Source organism: Eurytemora carolleeae, unplaced genomic scaffold (genome assembly GCF_000591075.1).
Source record: "Eurytemora carolleeae unplaced genomic scaffold, Eaff_2.0 scaffold771, whole genome shotgun sequence".
In the NCBI taxonomy this organism is placed as follows: domain Eukaryota; kingdom Metazoa; phylum Arthropoda; class Copepoda; order Calanoida; family Temoridae; genus Eurytemora; species Eurytemora carolleeae.
In genome coordinates, this window is record NW_019396658.1 from 123,471 (window position 1) to 146,742 (window position 23,272).

Below are 23,272 nucleotides of genomic sequence, written 5' to 3' on the forward strand. Positions count from 1 at the left end.
ACTGTTGCACTATGAATATTTGTAGCTGTACTATGTACATATTCCCGTTGTATAAAATTTAATTCTTTATTGTAACTAACAGATTCTTGGTCACTTTGTTCAATGTTTACTACCATTGATATTGTAATGTTATGTACTTCAAACCGGTTTTATTTTGTACAGTTTCCATATTTTACATAGACTATCATGTGCCTACAATACTGTTCCGTTAATAATTATTTCTTTTAAGCAGCTATGTACATATTGAAATACCTTTAAACCACCATTTACTTGTACTTAGTATACAATTAATGTTAAATCTACCACTTTGGTCGTTAAAGGTGTATGTACCGCACTCAGAAATTTTTATTTCTTTATCTTGTGAGCCCTTGTACACAGTACGTAGCCATTAATTTAACTAACTTCCTAATATTTTCATTTACAGTTTAGTTTAGTTTAATACGTAACCCTTTATCAACTGTTCAAACTGCTCGACGTAACTTTTTGTCTCCCCATTTATACGAATTATAAAAAATTAACTTGTAAAATATTTCATCAATAATTTTTCTTAAGAAAATTTGTTTCGCCTCTCTTTGCTAAATGTAAACTTTATATTGTATCATCATTAATATTGTACAGTTGTTATTATTATTATCATTATTATTATTATTTTTATTATTTACATCCAATGAACTTTAATATGAAGGCAATACAAAATAATACATGAATTTGTTATTATACGTGTATTTTAGTCAGAATCGTGTTGTGAGTTCTGAACACTGAACATTTCTGTTCAAAATATGAAACTATTTGACATTATTCTCCATAGAATCCAGCTTTTCCTCAGAAGAATCACTATTCTTCCGTCTCCGCTTTTCCTGGTCAATTCCTTCCTTTTTCTCCTTCTCAATGTTCTCTAGAATCTTCTGCCATGATCCCTGTTCCGGTAACATGAAATTATATTATCTTGCATGAATAAAGGACATAGGGTCATGGATGAAAAAGAACAGAGCTGGAATCTATTATGTGAACATGTTTGATCTCGATATCCATTGTGGGCACACTACAGGTACACGTGCACTGCGGTTATCAAATGAAGATTAAATTAATCTGAAGATCCAAGCATTGATTTCGATATTCACAATATAAGAGTTTACACATTGTCTGTATGTTCAAATATATATCCAGCAGCGCAAACATACCAAACTTCAGGGGAAAAATTGATTTACTTAAGAGGGGGAGGGGTGATTTTTAAAGAAAACATACAACCCTGACATCCTGTTCATCCTAGGGAGGAAGGAATAGAAGGGAGATATAACTGACGCGGTTCGCCCTACCCTATGATTATACTTGCTTTGCAGACGGGTACTCCATTTGAATAAGAAATATTTGTCTGATGTACAAATACCGCGTATAAAATAACCTTTTCTGAATATTACATATACAAATGGAGTACTCGTCTGCAAAGCATATACTATCATATGGTAGGGCGAACCCTAATAGTGGCTTGAAAGGGTCGATAATGTGTCGAACTCCTTCACATAAATCAAATTGGATAGCTTAACATTAACTTCAGTTGAATACGTTCTCCTGGAAAGGTGTGTAGAGGGGGGGGGGCACCAGATTAATATTTTAAACATGATTTCATTCCTTGAGTTTGATTGGATACTTGGTCCTGGTTTGAATACACTTCTCCTGATCTATTCCTAGACTAGTTTGCTTCACGTGTAGATCATATTCTAGTTTGATCTTCTGGCTGGTTAACTCCTTCAGGGAACTCTCAGCCTACACATTTCATATATTAATCATTGTTTAATCATAGATCGATTATGGATCAATCGTAAATCTATCAGAAATCGATCATGGACCAATGGGGAGGATCAGACTTGGAAAAGATATTTTCTTTTTTTTCCAGTGGCTTTTAAAAATATTAAATGTAACATGCTAAATACAAAATACTAAAATTTAAGCTTTTTGTTTTTAATCTATCCGTATAATTTTCGTTCATTTTGAAACGATAATAATAAACTGTTTTCCTGTTTTCATTGATGGATTTCAATCAAGTTGTTATTAGTAATTACTAATTCTATTGATATTATTTACCTTCCTAAGCTGGTTGTTTAATAGTTGAATATTATCGAGGATCTTAGTGACCTCTCCGACCAGCGTAGATTGGGGATCATCTACACCCTCCCAACCAGATCGACCTCTGCAAAATATCATATTTTATTTCCTCTTAATTCCTATTTGTGATTATTTTCTACTCTCAAAACCTGTTTAACCTGATGATTATGTAAAACTTTGATGTTTCATACATAAATTAACGCACAGACGTTAAATTGCAAATCAAGTTGTCGAGGGTTGAAAGAATATTAAGGAAAATCCTCACTTTCGCAACAGAATAAAGAATTATATATAATTTAACCTGATGGTTCTTTGAGTTCTCATGTTAAGCCGGGTTTGTGCCAACTTTAGAGGAGCACCCTGATATTCAAACCCAACCTGACTCAAGAACCGAAGAAATTGAAACGATGTTTTCTATAAAACTGAATTGTTAACAAAATAATAAATTTAAGGCTGAGTTTTCCTTAGATGATAGAGCAGATTTTAGTTGATCAATCTCCCTCCCTTGCTCCTGGATTTCCTGATAGATAGAAATATAAAGAAACTGAACACTTGCCACAAATTATAATCTTTGAATCCTTCATATCTTTGCAACCTCGTAATTTCAAACTTAGACTAATTGATTATTAAAAGTTGTATCAAAGGTGAACAGCATCTGGTTGCAAAGATGTATGTATTATTTGAGAATTAGCTAAAATGAATCAAATAAATGATAAAGTTTTCAACCAAAAACAATGATTTTTTTACCAAAACAATAGCATCCAGTCGCTCTACAATCTTCTGAATTGAGTGCTTCAAGTTCTCGATCTGAAATACAAAGAAAATAAATAAATTGGGAAAAAATGGAAAAACATCTTTAACATAAGTTTCATCATGGACTTAAAATATTGAAACATCTCCTGTGTTAAACCGGGGGGAAAGAAAACCCTACACGCGCAGAAACTCAAAGTGAAACGGGATTAAAAATATATATATAAGACATTCATGAACATATTTACGTACCGTGGTCAGCATATATATCAATACAGTTACTGAAATGGTGCTATTATTATTGTCAAAGTTTATTTTGCACACAAAATATGGTACGATAAATTTAGACAAAGACATTATTTAAACGAGGAACATAAGTAAATATAGAATATCACTTGTTACTCAGTACAAAACAAAACAAATTATATCATTAAATTCATGATAGTTAAGATCGTTAAAAGAGAAATTGTTTGATCTTATATCTAGCAGTTCATAAATGAAAGGTATTTTCCAATTCTGATCATCAGGTAACTTTGAAAACGTTAAATTTTGTATGACAACATTTTTGGACGAATTGTTGCACTAACACATTACAATCATCTGCAATTGTACTCAGATTTTTACATAAAACTGTTTGTTAATCATTTTTAAACAAACTATAAAGTAAACGAACGCTTGACTTATTTGTACTGTTCATTCTTTCAGAAAAGGCAACAAATCTGAACGCTAATAAAGTTTTTTTGTGCAAGCATCTAGAAATTATGAGTATCTCGGGGAACATCAAATAAAATACGAATGGAAATATTCCATTAATGCTACAGTGAAACCCTTAATAACGAATACATCGGAAGAATTTATCAAATGTCGTCTTGACAATTTTTCAATGAGTTATACTATTTTACGTAAATTTCAGTATTTGCAAAAATAAGTAAATAGCCATGAATATGCGGGAACAGTTTTAAAGAGTTCCATATAATCATTTAATTAAAAAAAACTAAATATCTGCAACATTCCATTATCAGAAAGTGAAGAATACGACATTTGATGAATTCTTTCGATGTATTCGTTATTAAGGATTTCATTGTATAATGCTACCGTGAAAGGTCCCATAATTGGGATCCGTAGAAATCACAAGCATAAATATTGTACAGTTTGACTACGGTTAAAGGGTCGGCAAAGTAAAATTCTTGTCCTAAAGACTGAAGGTTAGAAATGAACTTTGCGCGCTTAACAGATCGAGGCTGAGATCTTTTCAATACAGTATTCGGTATTGAACTGCTAGATATAATACAGAGGCTGACATAAATTTCAATACAATATCCGGTACTGAACTGCTAGATATAATACAGAGGCTGACATATATTTCAATACAATATCCGGTACTGAACTGCTAGATATAATACAGAGGCTGACATATATTTCAATACAGTATTCGGTGCTGAAATGCTAGATATAATACAGAGGCTGACATAAATTTCAATACAATATCCGGTACTGAACTGCTAGATATAATACAGAGGCTGACATATATTTCAATACAGTATTCGGTGCTGAAATGCTAGATATAATACAGAGGCTGACATATATTTCAATACAGTATCCGGTACTGAACTGCTAGATATAATACAGAGGCTGACATATATCTCAATACAGTATTCGGTACTGAACTGCTAGATATAATACAGAGGCTGACATATATCTCAATACAGTATTCGGTACTGAACTGCTAAATATAATACAGAGGCTGACATATATTTCAATACAGTATCCGGTACTGAACTGCTAGATATAGTACAGAGGCTGACATATATCTCAATACAGTATTCGGTACTGAACTGCTAGATAATAAAAAATGGTCGTTGTATATAACTTTGAATTATTAGGTGCCAAAATTGTATTGCATCAACATTCCAGTAACCAACACTGAATTGTTATATATGCTAACCCCTGAATGAAAACTGAAAATTTAGATAATAAACTTTAGACGTCTAAAAGATTTTTAAAAAACTGAAAAGATACAAAAAAATGTATCAAAGTATTACTATTATATATGATACAGCAGGGTTGCTGAAACAATTTGGAATCCTGATTACAACAAATCTTTTATTTTATATCCGTCGATAAAAAGAAAAACTTTTTTTTAAGAATCTGAATTGTCGGCAATTGATATGAAAGTTTATAAATTAGAGAACTAGTTAAACTGCACAATCTCATGGAATTGGGAACAAAACGTTGATATTTTCAAGTTCTGGAGTGTAGTTTCATAATCGCAGAATTTTCACGCCAATTTTTCAGCTTGAACCAGTTCGCATTCATAGATTTTAAACCCAGGTTTCATAGATATATCTTGAGGCTGAGTTCACACTAGAGAACTAGTTCAACTATCTTTACCTAGTTAAACTAGTGATCGATATTTCATTAAATACGACTTTAAACCTATGGGGGTTTTACTTACATTATCCTTAAATGCTGAATTAGTTTTCTTCCAATGATTAATAAGATCTGTGCAGGCAGACCTAACCAAAGTTTCTATATCAGATCTCAGCTGCTGGGACCATTCTCGTCGTTCTAGAAAATACAGGATCAAATACTAATCTGGTTTCAGTCATAAAGAGATTGTATATTTGTTTTATTGTTTATTATCTTTTCAGTGGGGTGGGGAGGCTTGTGTGTGACACCAGTTCCCGTTAGATCACACCAAAAAAATGACATGAACCCTGATTGGATCAGGCTCTGATGGAATCGAAAAAAAGTGTGATGGGCGGCTGTCAACATCTCTCGCAGCGAAAGGGTGCGTGCTTTCTACTCAACAAGAAAGAAGCTTTAAGTGGATTGATACAAGTGAATGATGATGAAGAGAGGAATGGTGGACAAGCAGAGAGAGTCTATGGTTGCCAGCTATAGGTACCTGGAGGTATCCAATCCGTGCTTACAAATGATTGGGAGCAATGATTGTGATGTTTCCCATCTGTATGGCACCCTGGCCTCATTCCAGTATATCAGAAGAATTCCTGCACTGTAACTATTCTCAGGCCTAAGAAGCCCTCAGGAAGCTGGAATCTTGTCAACCCTCTTCTCAGAATAAATGAAGCGTGCTGCCAGATTACAACCCCGTGCAGATCAATACAAAACTCCTACAACACCAAACTTTCGTAATAGAAAAATTCCGAGATGCGATCGTAACAACCCGATCATGTCCTGGGGACAAAAACATCTCTTTAAAAATCTTTTTTAATCGGAACAAATATCAGCCTTTATGGGATCCGTCTTGACTCAGAATACAAAATACAATTTTTTATGATTTCCACGTTAGAATGATTTAAAAGTGACTAAAACGTAATTTCAAGTGACCCTGTTCTTACAGTGTGGCGGTTCCAATTTACAATGGTACCCGTTGTCTGATCATCAATGATAAATTAGATTTTAAAAGTACCGTTGTGAATCGGAGATGAAACTCTGCAAATGAAGGCTCTTCACTTACACTTTGTGGAAATCCTATGTTATTTAAAGACAAACTTACTTCTTGATTCTGCAATCTTTGATTGGGTTTGTGTCTGCCAGGATGCAGGGATAGAAACTACATCAGCTCCTGTATGGAGGGTTAGTTTGTTACTCTTGTTGTTTAGCCTGGAACAACTGGAATCTATGTCAGCTGCTCTAGTTTTGACGTTGAGATCTCTATAGAGGGATCTAACTAGAGCCTGGTTTGATGTTTCTTGGAACTCAACCTGCAGAATATTTCTATTTAAACACAGGGACTATCGAATAGCGGGTTGGACATGGGGGAGCTACAATACAACCGACTGTATGTAGCGTCCTTTTTCTTATTTTTTGATTAAATAAAACCAGACTGACCTGATCTAGTGCTATTTTTATTCTGATCTGCCACAGCCGGATATTTTCTATTTCCAGGATTAGTTTCTGCTCTACCTCATCTAGTACCTGGATCAGGTTTAGATTTAGATAGGACGAATATTAAACTTTCTTACATTGCTTTGGTTAAAAATAATATGGGTCAGAATAAGGAGCAAATGAGTTATACTAAAACTACAAAAGTTATAAATGCTAGGAATGAAAACCATTAGATAAAAATGACTTTATGTTCTCACCTGATCCGCACCTATCCTGTTCTCCCTGGGACAAAAAATATTAAGCTTATATCGATAGATTGGATTGTTTTTTAACATTAATTAATATAATATTCAAATTTTATTTATAAATCCTGCACCTCAAACAAAATTTGAAAACAAGTCACTATTTTAAAGAACTTTTAATTGTCAATTTTAATCTCGATCTTTAGAATTCTAAAACTTTAAAATGAATATTTCCAGTTTGGAAAGTGATTATATTTTTATTTTTTGTTCCTGTTTCTAATGCATTTGTCAGCTAGGCGGGCCGGTCGACAAGTTTGACTGTGCGCATGCTCGAGATTGGAACGAATCTATGAATTTATATCTTCTTTTTCTAGTCTGTAGACTTTGTAAGCTTTTGGTCTATAACTATAAATTACAAAGTACAAGTTATTAATAGGTTAATTTCTATTTGTCATGCAACTGGTTTAGTAACTAATGATTTTGTGATAAAAATAGAAGATTAACTTGGTTAAGCGTTATTATCTTTTTTGCGCAACTAACAAAGGAATTGAGTTTTTGCAACAAACTCTGATTTTATAATCTTTATATTGTCCCAACCAAATGTCGTGGACCTTTGATATTTCAAACTATGAATTCTGTTAGCTCAACAACTGATCAAATGTTTACAACATCAGGTCGCTAATATATTGGAATTCGAAAATTTAAGTTTGAGGCAAAAACTCTAGCTTCAGAGAAAAAAATTCTGGTCATATTAGAAAAAAAAATTTATTTCCATATTTAAAACTAATTGGAGATCTTCCTAACCTCGGAGAGTTTCAACTTCTCCTCCTCCCAGGCGATAACTTCGTTCTCCACCTCCTCCGACCAGAAGATCGTCTCCTCCAACCTTTCTTTCAATCTATGTTCAGCCTTCTCCTAGAGTGCAGAGATCATTTAGATCCAGACTGCTATGACCTGGGTCGACTTTACAATGTCGCCACGCATTTGACCTTTGATTTTACTTTACTCATTAACTTATACTTTTTGTAGCCCTAGACATGCTTTGCTTTAATCTTTAAGAAGTAATTGACAAATCTCCTCGATTTTTGCGTAACGTAACCCTGGTCCCTGATTAATACACTAACAACCTTATCAGAACTAGGGTAAGTCTTTGTCTTTTTTTAATTACATGCTTTTTGGGCGCTTTGCACCCATCTTCTATTTCAACTTTTAATTGCGGCTGTGAGCATCTTCTCTTTTTGTCATTTTGAGCATCCATAAACCTTCCTTGGGGTCATTTGAGGTCCCACACAAAATTTAAGACCGATCGGTTCAGCCGGCCGTTTTGACGTTTATTGGATACAAACATACAAACACCCAGACAAGCAAAGTATTTATAGATATTTGTGAATGTTTACTGTGAAAACTTTGTAAGTTGTAACAAATATTATTTGAGAATGAGTTCCATGCAGTGTATGTTTTCGTTTCCTTTTAGTTTTACATTTAATACAGGGTTACCCACAGAGGTTGAGACTTCAGAGACGACTGTACGAAATTTTTCTTCCTTCTTTTACAGTTATGGTTATCTGCAGCTTTCCAATCTTTACTTTCTTAGACATTTCATCATTTCATTTAACATACCTGTAAAAGACTATACAAGACCAAATTCATTTATTGTGTCTTCATACTTAAAGAGTTTTAGGTCTGCAATAAAGTTTTATCCTTTGTAGGTAACCCTGTAAATGAAACTCATACTCTATCAATTAAAGCCTGGTTGGACTTATATACAATTATGTTCTCCATTGTGCATTTATATAATCTTCTTTGATTTATACACTGTTTACTTATGAATGTCTGGTAATCAAGATCGGGATTATAGATACTACTTTTACATTATATTAAACACTTGTCCTGTGAAATGAATGACAAAGAGGAATATATACCTGGATACAGACTGTTTCTGCTTCCTCCTTACTCCGGAGTTTAATAGCTTCAGCTCTGCTCTTGAAGGACTTATGTCGAGATATATCAGCTCTAGGAATAGACAAGGTTTCAGAAAATGGAATTAGTCAAAGTTTGGGATTTTTTTACCTTTTACATTTCTCATCATTTAACCGTCTCCACTCCTCCTGCGAGATAGCAACAGTCTTGTTGTTTCTAGAGATAGATCTTTTCAAAATAATCTGTTTTACTAATTAAGGCATAGTTAAACATTTTTGTATTTTCATTATTCCATACACTAATTTTTTCAAGATTTTATTTTGTATGAAACGATAATCTTCCATGCCTGAACTTACCATCCACAATATCATTTTTTGCTTTAAAGCAATTAAGTGCTTTATCCGTGAACAACAGCCCACCTGCTTTATAGCTATTTGTTACTATACAAAAACACATTTTTTTGCCTCTATTTGGTCGGAAAATATAGATATTTAAATAGATTTTTTATTTCACACGGATTTTGATTTTCTAAATAAATTAACAAAACGCACAAACTTGTAAACATCACTTTGTTTACAATCTAATCTGAACCTGCGAGCAGATCGTCTTCCAGCACTCCAGGCTGGAACTGCTGTACTTCTCCTAGTTCCTGTTGGAGTAGAACATCTTCCTTCCTTACTCTGCTTTTCCTCTATTATCAATCCTTCTTCTGATCCGTTGGGTTCAACCCTAACAAGATCTTTATTATTGTTTGTTTTCACGAATTTTTGTGCTAAGAGTATAATTCCAAATCTTCGTAATAAAAATCCTAAATTTGAACGTTACAAACCGATCATGTGTTAAGGGACGAACAAAGGAGTTGAGTCTTTGCCACAAACTCAAATTTTCTTATTCCTATATATTTGCAGCCCAGCGTCGTAGACCTTAGATATTTCAAAATAAGAATTCTACAATAAAAAATAATCTAATCAGGTTACAAAGATAAAAGTATTAGAAAATTATAGTTTTTGGTAAAGAAGTAGTTTCTTTATTTAAAAATTCTAAAAATCATAAAATTTAATTTGACCATCCTTTAATACATTTTTTTATACAAATATAGTTCACATTGCATACAAAAAAAGTGATGTCTATTTTATGACCTTTATCTCCCTTTTTCATTTAATATAACTAGAAATTCAAGGCGCTTCGCGCCCTTCTTTCTAGCCGTAGAGGGCGCTTCGCGCCCATCTTCTAAATTAGTTGTGAACATGTTCTCTTTGTGTACATCGTAAAACAAAACAAAAATAATTCGCGGATTTTTACAAAAATTTCGTGGTTTTTCAAAATTTTTAAAAATTTAATGACGATCGAATTTTGATAGAGACAAATATTTGAAATTTTATTTTTTCATAAACCTTCCCTGGGGTCCCTAGATGTCCCACAAAAAAATTGGGCCCAATCGGTTCAGCCGTTTTGACGTTTATTGGATACAAACAAACAAACAAACAAACAGACAAACAGACAGACAGACAAGCCAAATTTATATATAGATTAGATGGGGATTGATTAAAAGTAAATTTGTAGATTTCCTAGTTTCCCTGGTGTTGTTGATTCTTTATTTTTCTCAAATTTCTAAATCTACGAAACAAACATTTAAGAAGACATTCTTAACTCATCATCGTTTAAAACCCACTTTTGGACCATCAAATACAGTTAATATCCAACCCTGGATCCTGGTTTGGTTCATCTGTTCTCCTGTATCCTAGTCTAGGTACAGAGCCTAGGTTTGGTCCATGAACCTGTCCTCCCATTTTCATCTGTCAGTTGGAAACCAGCTCTCTTAAATCTGAAATGGTTTCCCAGTGGTTAAATATCTTTTTTTCAAACAATTGGGTAAAAAAAAGTTTTGTGGTTTGATAGTTTTCATTAAATAATAAGCTCTCATTAAGATTTTCGAACTAAAAGTTTTTACAAAGTTTAATTAAAAAATTCTCATAATTCCTGGTTATCAGGTCTAAACTCCCCGGTACACTGATATTCCTGGTTATCAGGTCTAAACTCCCTGGTACACTGATATTACTGGTTATCAGGTCTAAACTTCCTGGTACACTGATATTACTTGTTCCCTGCAGTATTCCCCTGTACCCTGATATTCAAACCTTCCCCTCAACAATTGATCAATCCAGGCAATACGACCTGGGAAACCATTACAAGCATAGATATAGGGATACAGGGATACAGAGATACAGAGATTTAGAGATACAGGGATACAGGGATACAAGAATACAGAGATACAGAGATACGGAGATATAGAGATACACATATACACAGATACATAGATACAGGGATACAGAGATATTGATATACAGAGATACAGAGAAACAGAGATACACAGATGCAGAGATACACAGATACAGGGATACAAGAAAAAAGAGATACGGAGATACAGAGATACACATATACATTATACACAGATACACAGATACAGGGATACAGAGATACAGAGATATAGATATACAGGGATACAGAGATATTGAGAAACAGAGATACAGGGATACAGAGATATGGGGATACAGGGATACAGGGACACAGAGATACCGGAATACAGAGATACAGAGATACTAGATATACAGAGGTACAGGAATATAAAGATACACAGATACAGGGATATAAAGATACAGAGAAGCAGGGATATAGAGATACAACGTTATATTGACACAGAGATACAGGGATACAGACAACCAGGGAGATAAGTATCCAAGATACCAGGAAACATAAATACATGGATAGAAGGATACAGGATACAGGGATAAAGGAATACAGGAATTCAAAAATATAGGGATATTTCACCAACTATAGGTATTATTTTGGAGATGTTTGCCCAGAACAAACAAATTATGTTTGATTGATAATGAAGAAAATATTTCTACAAGTCTCCAAAGTTTTTCTATAAAATAATCATCATTATATTTCTTTATCAAAACTTTTAATAAATCCCGTTTCAGGTTTTTTTTTAGTTTAGTGAGAAAGTTAAAAATTAATAAAAAGAGTTGGAGAATTTTTTTCATAGTTTAACTTACATTGAATAATTAAAGTATTTAGATATAGATCGAACCAATCCTTTACTTGAATACAATATTAAATCACGTTTTGTTATTTTTAAAATAAGTCATCATATAAAATAGTCATAAAGATCAAAATAAATGAAATTATAGGGCATATAGATAGTCGTATTCTTAGTTTTAAGTTTTTAACTGGACAGCCATGGTTAACTAAACAATGGTGACAACCGCAATCTTAAAAATATTGTTAGGTTTTCTGCAATCTGCATTATATATTAACCTCCCAAAAAAGGTTTACAAGTATTAGGAATCATTAGGAAATAAGACATGTTCAATAGTGTCTGAAGTCTCAACCAGGTTTATAAATAACTCTGACAGTTCCATAGTATACAAGTACCTTCTTGTCTCCAGCACTATTTAGTGTTTCGAGAGGATTGAAGAGCTGGTTCCTACCAGGCCTAGATATTCAGTGTTTAGAGAGGATTGAAGAGCTGGTTCCTACCAGGCCTAGATATTCCCTGAAACTAACTTCTCTAGTTTCCCCTTCCTAGCTTAAACAATAACCAAGAAGAAGATGGGCGGAGAACTAGAAGTAGGGGTGGAGATCCAGAAGTAGGGGGGTAGTACTAGAAGTAGGGGCGGAGATCTAGAAGTAGGGGCGGAGATCTAGAAGTAGGGGCGGAGATCCAGAAGTAGGGGGGTAGTACAAGAGGCTGTGGCAGAAAAGTGGGTGGGGTACATATATATGGTCCAAATGCGAAGTACTAATGTGAGCTCTTGAGCATGTAAAGCATACCAATACGGATGACCTCCTCTTTATAAACCAAAAAACTCGTTGATTCCTTTAGTTTAACTTTTAAACCTTAAGCTAGAAATAGTATAAGCATTCGTTATAGCAATTCTTAAAAATAACATTTTCTCTTCAGGCGCTCTCTCTACAGAAAGATATCAGAATTTGAATACTAGAGTTTGTGTTGAGTGTTCAGTTCCTTTATTGACCTGGCTGAATGATCCAAAAAGTACAGTGAGACCCATAAAACTGTGGAATAGGAAGACAACCTTCAGATTTAACTTGTGATTTCAAAAAGTCCAATGAACATGAAACACCGCAATTGTGAAGTGTAGACTTGAATTTCAAGCTATTGGTAAAACTATTTTCTTAATATTAACATTAAGTTCACATAAGATTGATCAAATGTCGTCTTTCTATTCCAGACATTTACGGGTCTCACTGTATGACCAACTCGATGATAAGTTAAAGTCCCGGCTCGAATTGAGTAATTTTGTTTTGACAGAAGTCTCCAAGTCATTTTAATGTTGTGTTGAAGTTATAAAATATGACGGAAAACTGGGAATTTCCGTGAAAACTCTTAAAATGTGTATTCTATAAACAATTCAGAGTCCAAACCAATACTTGGGCGGGCTTGTGGCACCCCTACATCTTTGATTAATGATTGTTATAATTTATTTTTATATCTAGATTATCTTGAATCCGTTTTAATTTTGTGTAAAAAAGCTATAAAGTATATGTTTCTTTTCCCCATGAATTAGTTGGCTTTCACAAAGACGACATTCCAAATATATTGTTGATTTACAGGATCCATTCGAGAATTAATATATGAACGGGAAAAGTAATTAAAAATTTAAATCATTATAAATCAATGCATACTACAATTTATAAAATGTTTGTAAATGAAAAAATTATCAGAATATATTCATTTTGTCTATTCTCACCATGAAACACAATACAAATTCATTGGGACAAAAACCAGTCCCCCCCCCCTGAAATACCCCACTGTGCGCCTCCTTCTCTTTAAAAAATTATCTTTCGATAGAATATCAAGATTTTCTTTTAAATTCATCATTTATATCTTTTCATCTATTTAGAAAATTAAAGCCTAACATTTTTTAACACTTTTCAATAAAGATGACGATAAATTTAATTGACAAACTTTCCTTCAATACACCTGTAAGGTGATCAATACTTTGCAAAAAAAATATTCAGATATTATTTTTATAATTTAACATATTACAATATTACAATAAGCATCGAATATATTATATTTAGAACGAATAGCACTGATATTCACGGCAGTCTATAACAGCATTTCTTGCCATTTTCAGGGTTTTATAATTTATATAGACCGTGGAACTGAAGAAAATATCACTTGTTAGGTAGCATTTCAAACATTAAATCCTTAGTATTTTGAGATAGTTTGTCAGGGAACTGTATATCAAAGGAAACCAGAATATCTCCGCGTTTATTTGGTTCCTTAGGATATGGTAATCCGTATCCTGGAATCCGTTTCAGGGTATTAGGTTTAATAATCTCATTAACCAGGTTTATAGGAATCTTCTCAGCAGTTAGGGTTGGTATATCCACCAGTACTCCGCATAGAGCCTGATAATAGAAATGTAGGTTAATATTTAGGCTTTTGATTTACACTAGATTCATTCTTAAATATATTTTAAAGCAGGGGCATATATAGGATTCTTCCCAGGGGGGGGGGCTGAGCCCACATACCCCCTCCTATGTACGCCTCTGATTCAAAGTAAAAAAATTTAAAACACCTTTAAAATTCTAATTTCAATATGTAAGTAAATGGAAATGGTTTAAACTCCTAATTAACGCGATGTACAATTTTTTGATTAAAAATAAGATTACATTAGGCTTTTCCAACAATTGTCTTTGTTTTTGTATCGGATGTCTAAATGTATTTACACCCATTTATGTTAATTTGTGATGTGAGAAATAAATGTTTGATAATAATAATAAATGTTTTATAATAATAATAAACGTTTAATATTTTATTAATTTTCCACTAACCTCTCTGAGCGTAACTTTACAGGTATGTTTAAGGTCTGATCCTTCCCGTTTAAAATGAGGATGAGGTTTATCTCTGATAATAAAAACTATATCAGCAGGGATCTTATTAGGAGCTTGATCCCCTTCCCGCTGAAAGGTGATTTTAGTTCCTGATTTCCAACCAGGTTTCACGTTGATGGTTAGAACCTTCTCCTCCTTCCTTGCAGTTCCATCATTAGCAACCACTCGTCTTGATATCTTCATTCTCTTCGTTACACCCTGGAACATTATTAGTTTAATTAATGCATTCTCTTCGTTACACCCAGGAATATAAATAATATAATTATTGCGTTCTCTTCGTTACAACCTGGAACATTATTATTGTTATTGCATTCTCTTCGTTACAACCAGGAATATAAATAATATAATTATTGCGTTCTCTTCGTTACAACCTGGAACATTATTATTGTTATTGCATTCTCTTCATTACAACCTGGAACATTATTATTGTTATTGCATTCTCTTCGTTACAACCTGGAACATTATTATTGTTATTGCATTCTCTTCATTACAACCTGGAACATTATTATTGTTATTGCATTCTCTTCGTTACAACCTGGAACATAAATAGTATAATTATTGCATTCTCTTCGTTACACCCTGGAACATAAATAGTATAATTATTGCATTCTCTTCATTAACAATTATTACAACTATGAATAAATTTCTGTTTGTTTGTTGTTTGTATCTATTTTATCAAGATATTCTTCTATATTTAATGATCGATATCTATAACATTTAACATCTGTGTTTCTTAAAGGGAGTGACCGGCAATGTATGGTATTTGAACTGGTAATGTAGAATTGTACAGTCATTTTTTAGGATTCATTTGAGACCTATCAGACCATTTAAAAGTGCACATTTGTTCAGCAAGAGAGCAAATTCAATCTTTAAAATCCTCATGATTTAAAATCCTGGAGGGATGATTTTGAGAATCGGTTCTTAATATTATTCAATGACAACCACAAAAAAAGGAAACCAAAATTTGACAGTAAACTAATAAGTTGTTCTGACACAGATTGAAAAAATAAAAATTAACTCGTATCATAGAAAATAACTAATCTTATTCAGTTATTAGTTTCTGTAATGTCTCTTTGTTCACAAACATTTTCTGTAGATTTCCTGCAATTTTTATTGGAAAGACGACATTTGAAGAATTTGAAAATATCTGCAAACAAATTTGTAAAGAATAAGAAAAATTCAATAGAATGTGAAAAGGAAATATTTGATTCTAACATTGATTTATTGACAAACTTCTATTGAGAAAAATGTTCCTAAACATACAATTAGTTTACTTTAGAATTTTTTTATTTTTTTGACGTTGTTATTGAATAATTTTTAAAAAACCGATTCTCAAAATCATCTCTCCAGATTCCAGAATGAACAATGAAGGAGGATTTTAAAAATTAAATTTGCACTCTTGCTGAACATATATGCACAGTGAACACGTCTGATAGGTTTCAAATGAATCCTAATTTTTTTTTTTTACAAAACTGCATTCTCAGTTCAACTACCATACATTGCCGGTCACTCACTTTAAAAGAAAAGTTTTTGATAAACAAAATAAGACAAAGGAATTAAGTTTTTGCCACAAACTCCCAAATCTTTGCTACCAAATGTCGTCGGCCTTAGATATTTCAAACTATGAAGTCTGTTTAATCAAATAATCTAAGTTTAAAATCATGGATATATAATAATCATGGATATATAATAGATGGATATATCATAGTCAAGGTTTGATGTAATTTTTTCGCTGTTTAAAATATCACAAGGGTTAAACTATCAGGTTGCAAAGATGTTTTTTACTTTATGCATTAATATACAATAGTGTAACTTTATCAGATTTCCTTAATGTATATAGCTTAAATGTGTTTCAATGATCTGAAATATATTTAAGTAAATCCTTAATACGGGGGTTCAACGTTTCTTAAAAGCGTAATATGAAGTCTAACTTTTTTATTTTTATGAGAATATTATTTTCTTCATGATTTGATATTTCTGAACAATCAAAATTGACCCTATAATCAAACTGTTCAGTGTTTCTACTGGAAACGTTGATTTATTTCAAAAATCGCTACCATTCCCTTTAATAAACCTGTAAGGTTATTGCTCAAATTTGATTACACTTCTCTACTTTCTCAGACCAGATTAAAGAATATTTGAATATTGTCACTAAACCTTCATGTTTATTTAAACATCAGCTGTAATATTTGTAATGTTTACCTTGCATATATCATCTAAAGAAACATATAGATCGTGTTCTACAGGAGGATCCTGTTGTTTATCCTTCCTACCACCACCCCCACCAGATCCAACGTTAAAGGACTGAGATCTAAAAGGAGTTCTCCCGTGTCCGAACCCTCCTCCTAACCCGGAGCCTAAGCCTCCTATCCCAGCGAACGGATCATCTTTATCTACTCCGTCTAGGTTGTCGTTGAAAAATCCCTGAAAAAAAAACACAGACATTAAACATACATTGTCAAAATGTACTGATGATAATAGATACTGTTATTTTTCTACTCCCTCCCCCGCCCCTACCAACCAAGCCCAAATTGACTCACTCCCACCTGTAAAACTAGCATCAATATCTGACGCATATTAAACCTTTTCTAACTCAGTAACTCACCCACACAAATACACCTCTATATACAACATAAACAGAACAAGTTTCATTGTGGATTGTAAAACTATACAAATCTTTTTTATAGTAGATAGTTGGATAAAAGAATAGGGAAGAATAGAAAGATAGTAATAAAGTAGAATGGAAGATTAACAAGAAAGTAGAGTTGTTACTTGTTGCCCAGAATAAAAGTATGTAGGATTACTTTGACAAAGAATATTTTAATAAGCAACATTTCCCATTTATGTTATGTTAGTCTATAACTGTTATAAAATAAATGAGAATATTATACCGCTTGTGTGGGTCCTCCCATCCCCGGCATATTGAAGAAGTTCTCGAATGGATTAGAGGATCCGAAGAATTGAGCAAAGGTTGCTTTAGGATCTCCATGGAAGGTATAATTAAAGTTAGATGATAGGTTGACATGTGATTATCTAGACTCAGGACTAGGCATGCAATATTTAGGTCTACTCATAGAAAACATTTTCATTTAGTTTATTTGCATTTACAAGTGGGTATATATATATACAGGGTGAGTCAAAAAAAGTGTGATTTGTGGCGCCTAGTGCAAAATTGTACCTTTTTTTGTGAAACTCTCCTGAATGGTGTTTTTTCAATATTTTTTGAAAATTTGTATTTTTTTTGGTACTCCAAAAGTCCCCCCAAAAAAATTCCGTGAACTTTTTTTGCTCTCAAAATTAAAAGTTTTAGAAAAACAAAAATGTGTAAATAAATTATTTCTATCGAAATCTAAAATTTTAAAAAGATTGGATCACAGAATCGCAGAAAATTTGCAAAATTGTAATAAGAAAATTCGGTTCCGGTCTAATTTTTACGAAAAAATTGTTTTTCAATGGTTTTTAAGGTTTCAACTGAACAGTGTATATTAAATACTTTAGAATATACTACGAAGAAAGGAACTTGAGAATTTAAAGAACTTTTCCTTAAAAATTAGACCAGAACTAAAAATTGCGAATTTTCTTATTACAATTTTGCCAATTTTTTGTGATTCCGTGATTCAATCTTTTTAAAATTTTAGATTTCGATAGAAATAATTTATATACACATTTTTGCTTTTCTGAACTTTTGATTTTGAGAGAAAAAAGGTTCGTGGATTTTTTTTGGGGCGATTGGAGTACCAAAAAAGTTACAAATTTTCAAAAAATATTGAAAAAACACCATACAGGACAGTTGCACAAAAAAGGTACAATTTTGCACCAGGAGCCGCAAATCACACTTTTTTTTTACTCACCCTGTATATAACTAAATTTTTATGTAAAAGTGTCTTAAACATTAAGAAAGAGCAGTTTTTAGGAAGAATGCACAATTGCACATAAATTAAGGATCTGAGGATTATTTTAAAAGAAGCAATATGCAATTTGGATAATCATTTGCACGCAAAATCTATCTTACTGTCATATATATTCACATTTTTATCCAACACCCTTTATTTCCCACTTTTTATCCTCTGCCTTCTATTTTCTACTTTTAAACTTTTTTCATTCTACGCTTCCCCTTTTATTTTACGCGTTGCCATTTATTCTAAGCTTTCCCTTTTCATTTTTTTCATCCTACTCCTTTAATTTCCCCCTTATATCCTACTCCTATAATTTCCCCCTTATATCCTACTCCTTTAATTTCCCCCTTATATCCTACTCCTTTAATTTCCCCCTTATATCCTACTCCTGTAATTTCCCCTTATATCCTACTCCTTTTAGATCCCACTCATTTCAATCTTAATATGTCCATGTTCCCCCTTATATCCTTCATAAATACATAGATACAAAACTGTCTTTTACATTTTCCCAACTAGACCACAAATATTTTCTTTTACATGCATAGAATCTTGAAGCTTTAGATGTTTTAATTATTTTGTTTTCTGTTTTGAAATGATAAATAAATATGAGAGAAGGACGAGGGATATAAATGTCTCAACCTTCAGATATTCTCTAGGTCGGCTTATCAACACATAGATTTCATATTTAACATTTATTATACATTAGAGGGAGTCAAATATATATTACATATACAGAATCTAATATATTTAAATCAAACCAATTCTATTGGATCGTTGCATGAAGTTTGAATTTTACAAGATTCTATGAAATTGCAGGTTACAAGTATAATACTAGGAGACCGTATAATTTGTTATAGTTTATCGGTAGGATGACTTTTTTAAACAGAGGGGAAACTAAACTTTGGGAAGATGGAATGTTAAAATACTTTTTTAAAAACTTCTATCTTGTAATAGTAAAATCATATTTTGCCTTGTTATGGTGAAATATTTTTTGATCCTGTGTTGGAGATCTTACGTCAAGGCAAGGTTATAATGCAAGGAAAGTTATTTCATAGGTGTGCGCATCTTTTGTACTGCAGTGAACAGTCTCTGGGCGGTAATGTAAACACAAGACGGATGTCGAAGCCTGACATGGGATCCATCTTTCACATAAAAAAATCAATAAAATATTCTGGTCATAGGAAACTATTATGTGAATTATCAAAATTATCAAAATGTAATGCTTTTAACCTCTTCGGTTACTAAACGAACACTGATGCATCTATTCTTGTTTACAAATTCCGCCCAGAGAGAACTGGTTTCAATATGTACGCAGAGTATACGCAACTGTAATTAACTTTCCTTGCATTATAACCTTGCGTCAAGTTATCTCAAGGCACAGTTTAGAACAGATCTTATATATCTCAAGGTACAGTTTAGAACAGAGCTAATATATCTCAAGGTATAGTTTAGAACAGAGCTAATATATCTCAAGGTACAGTTTAGAACAGAGCTAATATATCTCAAGGTACAGTTTAGAACAGAGCTAATATATCTCAAGGTACAGTTTAGAACAGAGCTAATACTCAAGGTATAGTTTAGAACAGAGCTAATATATCTCAAGGTACAGTTTAGAACAGAGCTAATACATCTCAAGGTATAGAATAAAGTGGTCGAATCTTTTTGACATATCTCATTTCAATTATATTACCTTCAATAGTTAAAATTTTAATGCATGGATAATAACTGAATTTTCCTTTCTATTCTATTATTCCAAATATGTCATGCACAATACACATTCATTCATTCATTCATTGCATTCCGAGTCATACTATAGGTATTTCATTTTCACTGCAACGTAATAAATCATTTTCTATTTTAGAAATATTATTGACAAGTATTTTTTGAGTTTAAATAAAGGAATTGAGTCTTTGCCACAAACTCTGATTTTCTAATCACTATAGCTTTGCAACCCAATGTTGTAGACCTAAGATATTTCAAACAATGAATTCTAAAAGATCAAATAATCTAAGTTTGAAATATCACATGTTTTCACCATCAGGTTTCAATGATATAGGGATTAGAAAATTTGAGTTTGTGACAAAGACTCAATTCCTTTAAAGTCACACTTGATTAAACGAATCAAGTAAATTAAAAATGTTACACTAGTCCCCCCAGGATGAAAAAGGATAGGATGACGTATCCTTCAGATTAGCTATTTAGACATAAGAGGTTGGTTTCTAGCAAGTATTTGACGATTTAAAAAATACCATTGCGCACTTCAAATTGTTTTAATATTTCTATGACAATTAATTGAACACATACGTACTTTTTAAACCGAACCAATATTGGGCGAAACATACAGAAGCGTTGAAAAGCTGACAACTTTAGAATCAGGATATCAAGTGCGGGATTTAGGGTTGTATAAAAAAGCAAAGACTCCGTAAGTTTGAAGAACGACTCAGCTGTTACCTGTTAATCCCTCTTCTCCGTACTGATCGTAAATATCTCGTTTCTTTTTATCCGCCAAAACCTGAACATTTTAACTTCAGAAATATTTTCAAGGGACCATCAAGAGTAGCCTGATTCAGGTCAGCCTTAAAACCCTTTGTCTCATCAAGAATGAATGAGATATCAATGATTTCTCTGGTTATTTAAAATTTTCATTTTCCTATGAAAAGTGACTTGCGGATTTCTTGCAACAAAGGCAACAGAGGAAGTTGTAAGAATTTAACCCCTTTCAAGAAAAGAAAACAACGATATCTTCCACATCATTGATCAGTAAAATTATAAATGAAAGACCCTTTAAACAATTTAATCCTAGTTTTACTCTATTTTATAAAAAGATGTTTTCCCGTCTTGAATATACAGCAGGTGTTATGTATGGGTGAAAGGAAAGGAAGTATTGAAAAAGAAATATATTTTGTATCTATATATTATATACCTCATAAGCCTCAGCTATCTCTTTAAATTTTTCCTCTGCTCCAGGCGACTTATTCTAAATAATATCTAGTAAACCTTCTATTGATGAAATATTTTGATAAAAATAAAAGTTGTGTAAATATATTAATAAAGTGCAGGAAACTAAGTGCAAAGCTTCATATCATAAATATCCTTATCAGTTTTAAATATATCTAGCAATTTTATAATTACTCACTTTATAAAAGATAAAAACAAGTTTAACTCAACATAGAAGGATATAAAGATAGAAGGATATTAGGATAGAAGGATAGAAGGATAGAAGGATAGAAGGATAGAAGGATAGAAGGATAGAAGGATAGAAGGATAGAAGGATAGAAGGTTAGAAGGAAAGAAAGTCACAAGGATAGAAAGATACAAGGACAGAAAGATACAGGGATAGAAGGATGAAAGGTATAAGGATACAAGGATACGAGGATACAAGGATACAAGGATACAAGGATACAAGGATACAAGGATACACGTATGTAAGGATACAAGGATACAAGAATAGAAGGATACAAAGATAGAAGAATGCAAGGATAAAAGGATACAAGGATGTAAGGATAGAAGAATATGAAGGATAGAGTAATAAAAGAATATAAGAATAATAGATTAGAGGAATATAAAGGAAAGTAGGATACAAGGGTATACAAGATAAATGATAATACGAGGAATGGATAAATTATAGAAGAATAGATCAAGGTGAAAGAAAAAAAGATTTCACATTATAGACTAGTAAAAGAAATTTTTTCACTTTTCAAATAACCTTTAAAAAATTTTTATTTTTGCCCGCTAAGTATGTTTTTGTGGTTGGGTAGAAAATAATATTTTTCATGAACAACTGATGGGAACAATTTTACAACTGTGTTTTATCATCAACCACGGTTTAGATTAACAAGACATCAGCTTGTAATCAATAATATTTAAACGACTAACCTTGTCTGGATGGTATTTAAGCGCCATCTTCCGATAAGCTTTCTTAACTTCATCCTCAGAAGCGGACTTCTGGATTCCCAGCACCTTGTAATAATCCTTTCCCATCCTACAAACATGAAACAAATATAAAAAAAATCTTTAAGAATAGTTTGAAGAAAATGTTTCTAAAAATAGTTTGACCTTTTTATGATTCAGACACTTTGAAAATATCGCAGATTTATGTGATAGGTTTCGTAGATTTGCTGTATTTTAAAGTTTCCTAGTTCCTAGGAACCCTTTGCCTTACAACGTCCAGATTGTAATTCAAGTTCACGATTAGCATGAATATTTATATAATTGACAAGCTAAAGTGCACGGCGATGCCCGTGAAATTTTAAAAGTTCCCATGGATTCCCTCAAAAATATTTTAGAAAATTTTGTCCAGTTTATTATCAGTTTATTATCAGTTTATTTTCAGTTTAATATCAGTTATTTATAAGATCATGCATATTACATATACTTGCAAAGAATACATTGTCTACTGTCCACTGTCTGCTGTCTGTTATCTATTGTCTGATTTCCTTTGTCTGCTGTCAACTTTCCACTGTCAACTGTCCCTTGTCTACATTCCAGTGTCCAGTGTACAGTGTCCAGTGTCCAGTGTCCAGTGTCCACTGTATAATGTCAAGTGTCCACTGTCCAGTGTCCACTGTCCATTGTCCACTG

The 23,272-nt window shown here is 32.6% G+C and overlaps 2 protein-coding genes across 3 annotated transcripts in view; both read right to left on the bottom strand.

Moving 5' to 3' along the window:
* Positions 1-567: 567 nt before the first annotated feature.
* Positions 568-13,543, bottom strand: LOC111707015 (tektin-3). Of its 2 annotated transcripts, XM_023479988.1 has the most exons (17): positions 12,306-13,543; positions 10,572-10,692; positions 9,459-9,596; positions 9,018-9,083; positions 8,870-8,960; positions 7,752-7,862; positions 7,218-7,294; positions 6,963-6,987; positions 6,709-6,795; positions 6,374-6,581; positions 5,309-5,421; positions 2,851-2,910; positions 2,567-2,623; positions 2,405-2,463; positions 2,083-2,188; positions 1,630-1,764; positions 568-917 (listed from the first exon to the last, which is right to left on the bottom strand). In XM_023479988.1, the coding sequence occupies exons 2-17, from the start codon at positions 10,661-10,663 to the stop codon at positions 786-788; spliced, it is 1,557 nt and encodes a 518-aa protein (XP_023335756.1). In that variant the 5' UTR covers positions 10,664-10,692; positions 12,306-13,543; the 3' UTR covers positions 568-785. The 2 variants fall into 2 exon arrangements, with proteins under 2 accessions (XP_023335756.1, XP_023335757.1); XM_023479989.1 differs by lacking the exon at positions 12,306-13,543 and having other exon boundaries at positions 10,572-11,122.
* A 358-nt stretch (positions 13,544-13,901) lies between these two features.
* Positions 13,902-23,272, bottom strand: part of LOC111707016 (dnaJ protein homolog 1-like) — a 9,965-nt gene continuing 594 nt past the window's right edge. The window contains 7 exon segments of the mRNA XM_023479990.1: positions 13,902-14,309; positions 14,736-14,993; positions 16,998-17,219; positions 17,687-17,833; positions 21,132-21,203; positions 21,615-21,668; positions 22,568-22,673. Of these exon segments, the coding sequence (XP_023335758.1) occupies positions 14,073-14,309; positions 14,736-14,993; positions 16,998-17,219; positions 17,687-17,833; positions 21,132-21,203; positions 21,615-21,668; positions 22,568-22,672 (1,095 nt within the window). The 5' untranslated portion in view covers position 22,673 and the 3' untranslated portion in view covers positions 13,902-14,072.

What these genes read in the sequence shown, in the direction of transcription:
- LOC111707015 (XM_023479988.1), bottom strand. Translation starts at nt 10,663, where the DNA reads ATGAAAATGGGAGGACAGGTTCATGGACCAAACCTAGGCTCTGTACCT. An exon ending in GACAAATGCATTAGAAACAG is followed by an intron (nt 6,988 to 7,217) that starts GAACAAAAAATA and finishes TTTTTGTCCCAG; the next exon opens with GGAGAACAGGATAGGTGCGG. An exon ending in GACTGGATGCTATTGTTTTG is followed by an intron (nt 2,624 to 2,850) that starts GTAAAAAAATCA and finishes TCTATCTATCAG; the next exon opens with GAAATCCAGGAGCAAGGGAG.